At 41.1% G+C, this 10406-nt stretch overlaps 1 protein-coding gene across 1 annotated transcript in view; it reads right to left on the reverse strand.

Annotated features, from left to right (window-relative positions):
• Window positions 1-10406, reverse strand: part of ADTRP (androgen-dependent TFPI-regulating protein) — a 35125-nt gene that overhangs the window by 18754 nt on the left and 5965 nt on the right. Inside the window, exons 2-3 of the mRNA XM_010000933.1 lie at window positions 8324-8458; window positions 6829-6930 (exon numbers count right to left, since the gene is read on the reverse strand). Of these exons, the coding sequence (XP_009999235.1) occupies window positions 6829-6930; window positions 8324-8458 (237 nt within the window). The remainder of the gene's footprint in view (window positions 1-6828; window positions 6931-8323; window positions 8459-10406) is intronic.

Here is a 10406-nt window from a genome sequence, read left to right on the forward strand (position 1 = left end):
TTTTCTCATGTGAGTTATTTTTACCAAGGTCTCTAGTGCACGGTCATTAAATATATGTTATTTAGCTGCTCTTTATGTCCTTAAACTAATGTGTGTCTGAAGAGAGCAGGATTTGTAGGAGGCCAAATTCAAATCCTACAGTTTTGCCTCTTGCCTTAAAGAGACTTAATAATTAAGCTCAGATTGACACAGATCAAAACATTGGCAAAAATTGCTGGAAACAGTGACTCATTTTTTATTTCAATTAACAGTTTCTCGGTTTCACATATAAACAGTGAAACTGTCAAAAATAATTATCACAGAGGGAGAAGAAACCTATTTCACTCTAATGTAAAGAAAACAGGATAAAACAATAGCTGTGTGTGCTGATCAGGCTCTCTATGAGGCAAAAAAAGAATCAGAGAGCTTTTTTCTTCTCTTGGCAGGAATTCTGTTAGTACTTATTTTTATGTTCCTTGAAATATTAATATATTTGCTTGTCTAGTAACCTCTGCTTGTTGAGGAAAGCTTTCAGCTTGCAAATTTTGTAAGGACAAAGGTATTGTAAGTGCCTTTAAAAATTTTATTTCTACAGTGGAGGGATAAAAGTTATGGGACTTTCAGAATTATTAGAGAAATTTTGTTAACTAGCCACACTTGTGACCTGAATTCTGATTTGAAACATTTGCTTTGAAAATTCTCTGTGGCTTTTTTTGGCCCTTGTTATGATTTTTTACTTAGTTTTGGTTTCTTTGCTTTTCTTTTCTTGACAAACTCGGGTGAATCTGAGCTAGCTATAAAATTGCAACATTATTTTTGTTGTTTTGCTCATGTAGTCAGGCAGATGAACGCAAGGGGAAGAAAGTTTCTTAAACATATGCTGAACTTAATCTGAAATATTGGCATGTTAACTAATCTCCCGTGGAGAAGAATGAAATTTTAATATTCTCCTGGTTCTTTATTTTTTGTTTCCTACCCTATGTTGTATGTTTTGCAGGATACATTTCAGGTTCATGAGTTTAAACTGTGATAAATAATCGTCTCTGGATATTATTTCCACTGTTTGTTGAGACCATATGGAATTTTTACTTTGCGTATTTTCAGTAATTTGTGTATTTAGTCAGCGTTCTATACTCGTTTTGCTGTTGAGAATATAAATAAGAGCAGGTTTCCTGGGGCTGAGAAGACAGGGTTTGGGTAGAGTTTGCGTTCAGCTGCAGGCTCCAGTCTAGGCTGAGTTCTAAGCCCATGAATAATCTCCCCAGAGCTGCTGAGATCACCCGTCTGCCGCACGCGTGCGTCGCAGTTTGACTCAGCGTGACCCTGTTTGACTCTAGAGTGAAGGAAACGGTGCCTCGGTTGACCATAGCTGTCTGGTTCTAATTCCTCTGCATTTACATACCCTCCGTGTCTGCTTTCCATTAACATGTGAGTCTTTAGCAGGGGATTTTTCACAAACAGTTACCACCGGCCAAGCTAAACTCCACTGGGCACAGTTGGACACCATCGAGTGCTTTTGAAAAACTGCCCGTGTTTCTCCTTTCAGACAAATTCCCCATGGAGCTCGTGTGCTGACAACCACTCAGGGCTGATACTCATGCCTGGATCTTCTCCATCGGTATGTTGCTGCAAAGAAAAAGTGAAAACCCACCGTGGTGCTGTCTTATGAGGCTCGTGGAGCCAGTGCTCATTGGTTGACCCTAGAGGTGTTTACTCAGAAATTCAGGTCTTTGTTGGGAAATGTCCTCTTCTCTATGGAAACTTCTTTGGGCTGGATTCTTTCATAAAAAATTACAGCCTGTGTTATCTGAACATAATAAAACTAAATGGCTTCCTGTCACCATAACCTCTATTTAGTTTTATACTCCTCATAATTTTCTTAATCTCTGTATGTGCTCTCCTTTCTTGGCTTTGTTTTGGAACAAATTCCCTCTTTTGATTTATTTTGCTAAAATACTGCCTTCATTCAAATGTCTCCTTCAAAATTTTCTCTTGTAATCAGTCCTTATATGCTTTTCCTCCTTTCTTAACCTCTCTGTATTTTTCAGGGTGGGAAGAGCTTAAACATTATTTTTCATTTAATTTCTTTAACTAGTACATTCCCAAGTTTAGGTAAAGAAACAGTCCTTTCCTAGAGTTGCTACCTGTCTTTTTTATTCTCAGCCACCAGAGAATTTTCAAAGAACCACAGATTTATTTTATGGATTGAACAGGAGGCACCAGGAGTCCTGTTACTGTGCAGGTATGGTGACAAATTAGTCAGGAAGCTATTGCTCAATTTAACTCCAGCACTCCTGTCTGATCAGTCAGCTGCTATCTGTTTCTGCCCTTTCCAGGTCCATTCACGCTCATCTGAAAAGCAACATTATCTTTTCCTGGGATGTGTAGGGAGTTTGGGAGTGTTATTGTGAAAAACATCAGACCAATTTTATGATCAAAGGTAAAAAAGACCTTCAGAGATAACGTTTCCTGCCTGCAGACGTGCATGCTTAGAAATAAGGCCCTGGCTGAATATCCTATTGCTTACTAGCAAATGTTTTGTCTCCATGTCAATGCCAGAATTTTAATTGCATTTCTCCTTGAGATTAGATACGTCGTCTAAGAAACTGATGTTGCACTGCAGCTGGAAGCTGACATGAGACTGCAGTGACACATCCTTCGTTGTGGAATATTTGTCTCCAGCTGTGCCTTGGTGGGGTGGGTTACAGAGGCTGCACCTGTGCATGCCGGGGTAGCAGCAGCCTGGGAGGATTCCCTGCCATAATATTTGTCTATGAAACACATACTTTCTCCCTGAGGAAATGGGCTTATGTCAACAAAAATGGAAACTTCAAAAAAATATATATGTAGTGCTGGGAAAAGCTAAGTGTCTTTGCTCTTGGATGTGTGGGGTGATTAATTTCATGTGCCATATCCCTCACACACACATTCTTCTTCTTTGCCAAAAGCTGAATGTGACTGGAAGACTACGAACGTCCATAGTTGCCAGACAGCTTAAAATTGAGATACTGTGAAATGCAAACAAATGGAAATGTTTCCTTCTTGTGTAAATATGCAAAAATTATTAAGCATTAAATACCAGTTGTAAGGAGAAGAATTTAAGATGGTCAAAGATGAACCTGAGGTGCTTTTTGTGTTAACACTTGGAGCAGGAGCCAAGTTAGAATGGCCTGGACAAGCAGGTTCTGCCCCACCAATTTTTTGGTTGGTTAGTGTTGCAGCAGCTTCCTAAAATAGCTGGAGGGAGATACAATTCTTCACACAGATGCCCTTATGTCAGAGTTCATATAACTTGCTTTCTTTTCCAGAGGAAAGTAAATCATTCTGATCCAAAGTAACTTTTGATGTAGTTGTGTCCACAATAGGGAAGATAATGGTTTACCTAGGAGGGTGTAACACAAGAAGCTTGTGTTTTTATCAAGGTGTTTTTACTGTCAGGGCATCAGTGGCTTGCTTCAGCAGGGGGGAATTACTCATATGCATCCAGGTTGTTCTTCTGCTCCTCTCTCTTTTCCTTTTGCATGCAGATACTGCTGAGCTACTCTTCATCAGGGCAAAGGATGAAGGAGCTTGAGAGGCTCAGGCCATGTGGGGACTGTTGTAATTTTCACTGGAAGTATGGCAGGCAAGTATTTGTTCCTCTGTGCTTCTATTTACCGCTTCTTTATTCTTAGTTATTTAGTTTATGAGATCTTCAGAACACACACTGTTCATAACTATGTGTCAGTAAAGTGCCTAGGGCACTAAAATGCTGATTTTTGTCAGGGCAAGAGGGTAAATGGCTACAGAATAAATTAAGAAAAGAGATGGCTACATTAAACTTAGCTGCAGCCTGAAAAGAAAGAAAATTATGGTTTCTTTACAAGAAAATTTGTGGTTTAGAAGAACTGGACTGAAAATATAAACGTCCTTTACAAAGAAAACCCCATAACTATACCATTACCATTTTTGTGGACACATCTGGCCAATGTTGCTGTGTATCTTTTCTTTCATTTTAGCTCAAAAACATTTTAATCTATCTCTTCTGACCCACCATTGCCCTTCATTGTTTAGCATTCAGTTCTGTCAGCCCCTTCAAAATGTAGTGTGCCCCTATACTGCCATTAAGTTGAATTATACATGCATATAATTTAATCCAAGCTGTCTCCAGCAGTTAGTTGCCTTCTGGAGAGTATCCAGATGTTGCTTGAAAAGAGATGACTGGGAAAGAAATAAACAATTTCACTTGACAAATGGGCCAGTGTATCTTTTGTCTCAGCCATCTTTCACTTTGAAAATCTTGTTCAAATAACGTAATTGTGCTGGAGACATAAGTAGGATTGGGTTGGTTTTTTTCCATAAGTTTTGTATAAAAATGGTAAAATATAATTATCCCAGACAAACAGAAGTGGAAACTGAGGCACAGCCCTTAAGTTAAACTCAATAGAAAGGCAAAGAGAGAAGCCCAAGTAGTCTTGGGTGTTTGGCTTACTTCAAACATCAGCAAGATTCCTTTCTGCATTAGCCATCCTTTCTGCAAAACAGAGAATGTGTCTTCTCAGAGAGAAAAAAACATGCCTAAAATGTAATGCTCTCTGTATGACTCTGGGCTACCAGGTGGGCAACAGCATTTTCCCACTCTGAGAGCAGTAAATGTGAGAGAAATAAATGGCTAGTTCATTTTTGCAAGGAAAGTGCTGTAGCATCACTGCAAATTCAAGAAGCTTGGTATTCCTGAAGTGGTTTTGCATGATATTTTTTTTTTTTAGGTTCACTCTTCAGTTACATAACAACATATGTTTTCCCTATTTACAACGTTAAAATAGATTGGGATTTTAAAAAAAAAATACTCCCACTGCAAAAGATATGGCACTGACGTCTACTACTGATACACTGATGTCTTTTTCCACCAAAGTTAGCTTGATGCTGACTCAGTCTGCCATGAAATGTCTGTAATTTCAGAGCCATCAAGTGTAGCAATGTGCAAGGAAATGAACCCAAAGCAGAAGAGTCTGCTTGGCAATCAGAACGTGGAGATTGTCCCTTAAAGTGTCAGTAGCTCCCTAGATCTTCCCAGTGTTCCCAGCAGATATTTTGGGTTGAAAGAAGGAAATGCCTCTGCTAAGCCTGAAGGCACCTGTTGGAAGGTGTCCCAGAAGGTGGGGATTGTGAATAGCAGGGATCAGTCTGCTCTGGTGGCAGATGTTTTTATGCTCGATTGTGACTGGAAGGAAAAATTCCAGCCCATGGACTGTCAAATGTGACATGTCTGCAGTGTATGAAGAGCTTTAGAAATAAAATACTAGGCTGTGACAGAGTTTTGCTTTACATGAAGTTTCTCTCTCTTCAAAATAATTTTGAGGAAGAATTGTTTTCCTTTTTTTTAACCCCTGTTTTTGACATTTCTGAAGTGGAAAAGCTTTTTGTTGTTGTCAGAATGACTCTGTTATGAAATGTAGGTAGGGTAAGAAAGAAGTATAACAAATATGCTTGAGGGATTTCTGAGAAGACTTCTTGCACATGAAATAAAAATGTCTGTTCTAGCACCTCTCAGCCTTCCCATGTCATAAACAAATGTGGAAATGGAAAGGACAAATTCTCAGCTGTGCACTGGAATTAAAACAAGCAGCAAAGACCATCTCCTCGCAGCTCTACCCTGTGCCCTCCCCTTCCCCAGCACCTCCACTACCATGAAGAGTTTAAACTTCCCCCAGTCACCCATACTGAACGCTGGTCCTGAAACCAGCATGATGCTGAGGACACAAGGAATCTTTCCTTTTGGTGAACAATGATTTTGAGAAATTGCCTGCTTGCATCCTTGTGGAGTTTTGGACAACCATGGAAGGGCCCCGGTGGAGATGGATTGGTGGGCAGAGAGCAGGTGATAAGGTTAAAAGTGCAGGATGCCTGCAGTTTATCACTAGGGTATCAGTAATATGGACATGCCTATGGGTGGTTGGATCCCAGGCACACATCTCTGCATAGGCCCATCTAAATCAAGTGACTGCTCAAAACCTTCTGTGAGTGTCCTCAGCCAGAAACCCCAAAAACCTTCTGTGTTTACCTTCAACACACATCAGGAACTGCAGCAGTGAGTTGTAAAGCGTTGCACTTAAGAAAGGAAGTCTGGGGAGAAATGAGTCTTCTGTGTGATTATTTCATACTTTCTGACTTCTCTGATTCAGCCTAGTGCTGAGCCTCTCCCTTCTCTCCCCCTTCCCAGTAGCCCCATGAGGCCTCCCTGACCTTACAATCCACCCACAGTTTCCATGTTCCTGTCAGCCTCCTCACACTTGACTGATGAGAAATATGTGATTGTTCAACACATCATAAAAACAGCCAGAGCAAATGAAGGAGAAATCTGGAAAGTATATATAGAAAATCTGTAAATAATCATTGCAATTCTGCTATTCAAAGCTGTGCACACATTAGCTTATTAGCTGTTGAGCTGTCAGATGTTCTTTGGTTCTTTCACCTTTTCTAAAAATTAAGAAATGCTTCCTTGTACTCCCAGCCATTTCGTTTTTCACAGACTTCTGTTTGCAGAAACAATTATATTTTTTTTGGAGCTACCATAACCAAGAAGAGGGGGTTTTTTTCCCTATGACTACATATAATTTCATTGACTTCAGAGGTTTGACAAGCACTGATTCATGGACACTCCTCATGTGCTAAAAGGCTTCTCGAGGTGACTTTAAGCACATGCATCTGTGTGCTGTGTACAGCTCAACTTCAGAATCAGATAAGTAGGAAGGAGGAGGTGAGAAAGAAGAAGTCATGGAACTCTTCTGGAAGGAACACACTGCAACAGTGGGACACACATTGCAAAGTCTCTCTTCTCTGTGAGAGGCAGGGATGTTTCTTACTCACCATAGCATGATTTAACCACAGCGGGATGACTGCATCAATGCTTTTGGGGTAAACCAGCTCTCGGTTGTAGGTATACAGTGTCCAAAAGGATATACACACAAACTGGAACCAAAATACAAAACGAAAGACACTTCAAAATGAACGACAAGCATGATGGGATTTGGTTACTGTTTCCATTTCTGAAACAGCAAAAATATTGCCAGAATAACTCACGTATCTCCCAACATAAAGAAAGGAATTTACTCAGAGGTGCAGTGTTTTGTTTTGATACTGCGAGAAAAATCTCCTTTATGAACTGCCACCAGTGACATTTTCTGTGGAATACTAGACTAGCTTTAAACTTTCTTTCTTATTTTTCTTTTTTTCCAGATGGGATCTTCTGATGGTCCAGAAGTTCTCCTCGAGGGACTGGCTGTCAAACTGCAGCATTTGTTCTGCTCGGTCACAAAGTAAAAACAGACCTTGGTAAGATGGTTCACCTAAAACTTATCCTTATCTTCAGGATTCATAAGTCTGCTTCCCAAACTGCAGGTGCACCCTGCACTGTGGGCTACCATTTTTTTTTTTCCCAAGAGAGGAGGATTTATAGGGGGAAAACTGAACTGGAGGAAATGAACCCTGATATCAGTTACTGATACCTAGAAGCTGGTTTGCACTTTTTTGGCCCGACTTTGTATTTGAGCACACTTTGTGCCTGGGGTTGGATATCAGGAGGTGAGATGCTGGAAGAATGAGACTACCCTGTTCCTTAGTCCTGCGGGCATGGTGAATGAATATTGCTGTGCAGGGAAGATAAATTAGCCAATCTCTCCATCTCCATCACTGGCAGGACTCTTTTAGTGAGCCAGCTGGCTGACCTGCTTGTTGACCAGATTTAAGGAGCTCTTCTCAGCCTTTAGAGATTCAGAGATTGCTGCAGGCTTCAATCACACAGCGCAGTACCCACATGTATGAGTAACCCAGAGGTTCCTGTCCTACCCACAGCACCAGATAAGCAGCACTTTGATAAACATCATTGGCTGTGAGGGAGTAGATGATCCCTGGTGAATCTGATGTAGGCTATGACTATAATTACTGTGCTGTGAATCTCTCTCCAGGGCTTATTTAAAACCATGCTGGAGTCAGAGAAGGAGATGTGAGATTTTGCTGCCCCTTAGCTACCCTCTCATGTTCTCCTTGCCCAGTCTGCCCTTTAGAGAGATGCCCTAAGTCAATAAATCCACAGCTGTTTGGACTGTGGGATTAATGGAAGGGTTAAACCTCATTCACCCTTTGAGGTCACTCTGTGTTTGCTCAGGGACAGCAACCCTAAATTTTGTGCAAGAGGCTTTGCCATGACAGGCTCATCACTGCTGCATCTTCTAAACAGTCCAAATCCATTTTCAAACAGCAAACGAAAGCCTTCAGTATTTATCCATTTTATAAATGTGAATGCTATGTCATACTCCCCTAATCATTTATGCAAACATTAATTTCATGTACAGAGGTTACTTACTGTGGACAATGGGAAAGCCAGGACACTGAAAAGAAGGTCTCTGCTGGAAATGACGCTCTTAGCACATCGCAGTTTCTTAATTAGTCTCAACACATCAGCCAGGAAGGACACCCCATAGAAGACAGCCTGCAAAACCTAAAGTAATTACACCTAATGAGGGAAACTCATCCAGCTTTAATTAGCACGTTCCTCAATGAACTCTATTCTCGCTCTTCAGGGAGCTGTTTTGTTCATGAGCTGCAAGCCCGCGTGAGGGAAATAGCTGTTGGCTAAATCTTTTTTACTAACTGAAACTTATTAAATAAAGTTGTTCGGCAGATAACTTCAACAGGATCTCATTTAACAGACTAAACAGATGTGTGATGTGATTCAGATGGGAGGGGTGGAAGGACGTGTTGAAAGCCAGCTCCTTCACACTCCCTATATTAATTGTTACGTTAAATGTATTTGAGCAGGAGAGAACAAAATATGCCGCCAGGAAATGCTTCCCATCAAGGAATTGCTAGGAAGCTTCTCCCTCCATTTAGCCAACACAGGGCCTGCTTTCCAGGGACTAATGGTGCAGTTGGTCTCAGTGTCAAGTAGCTCAGAATGCTCTAACAGGAGAACTAGGTGCAGAAGTTATCAGAAACAGATCCTCTTTTGCTGAACTCAGAGGGATTCAGGAAAGGGTTTCAAGTGCTTAGAAACCAAGATTCAGACATCAGTAACTAAAACTGAGTAAGCTTAACCATTTATAGCTAATGAGTTTTGGAGTTGGGGGGTTATTTTGTTTTGTCTGGTTGGTTGTTTTTGTTCTTTCTCTAAATCATTTACAAGTAATGAGGGTGAGTTTGGTTGAGGAGGGTACCAGGAGAATTTGGTAAAGAATTAATTGCGCAGTGACAAAACAATATTCAGCAAATTGTTTATGAATTTCTCAGGATGTTGTTATTTAAGCCAATATTGCTTTTCTGATTACCCCGTTTCCTTTCTTAACTTGACGCAGAAGATCATTCTGGACCAGATTTGTCAGGCACACAAAGACAAAGCCTAACAGACAAATATGCCTGCCACTCTGCACTAAGCACTGAGTCTGGTTCAACTCTGCCAACTGGGTGGCTTCTTCTTTCTAAGGCTGCCCCAGTGTGATGCAATATGGGAAATGCAGCCTTACTGCAAAGGCTGGACCAGCTGACCATGCTGAAATGGAAGGAGGCTGCATTACAGCTTTCAGGGTGAGACCTCTTCTGCTCTGAATCAGATATTTATTTAGAGCGAAGTGTCTGAAGTTCTGGCTGATGACTTCACCAGTTTCTGAAGGATCTGAGAAGGGTGATGCTTGGGAGGGGACAGAATTAGTGCAGTGCTTTTCCACCAGAAATTCCTCTGTTATTAAAATATCTGAGGGAAGGAGGGGATTGTGATTTCACCATGCTCATCTTCAAACAAGGGTTTCTGCAAGCTCTAGTTTGCAAGCCCCAGAGCTGCCCGGGGCAAAGTATTGGAGGTCATGCACCATCCTGTTCAGCTGCCAATGCCCATGTTTCCTCTGAAGAGTGTGGGGTGAACAGCCACATTTTTACATAAAAAACCAAACAGCTTCATCATAACACACATATGGCTTTGTTCAATTCTTAGGCATCCAAACCAGCTGTCTTAAATGTGGTTTCCTCTCTCTCCCTCCCCATTATCACAATTAGCCTCTGTAACTGCAGGCACAATTTCAACCAGTATGGATTCAGCCCTCTAAGTCATGGGTCTGGTTCAGAAAGGTCTTGGATCCAAGCACGTGCTCAATCAAATGTCTGCCCTTGGCCTTGGCCTTACCAGGACACCAAAACCAAGTCCTTGAAGAGCTAAGAAAAGTCTAGTAATAAACAGAAGCTCTTGTTACACCCTCTAGAATCTGCAGTAACTTTCTGTAAAAAAAACATGGAAAATGGACATGAGGGTGGTGACAGTCTGGTGACACATGGTGACTAATTGCCAATAAAGCAATTAGGGAGAGGTCTGGTTCCCATAGGATGGGGTTATTATTATCTTGTTCATGGTCACCCTTACATTAATCATGGGATAGGCTTCTTCTTCCCTCCCCCCCCCC

This window comes from Chaetura pelagica, unplaced genomic scaffold, assembly GCF_000747805.2.
Source record: "Chaetura pelagica isolate M959 unplaced genomic scaffold, ChaPel_1.0 scaffold104, whole genome shotgun sequence".
NCBI classification, from domain to species: domain Eukaryota; kingdom Metazoa; phylum Chordata; class Aves; order Apodiformes; family Apodidae; genus Chaetura; species Chaetura pelagica.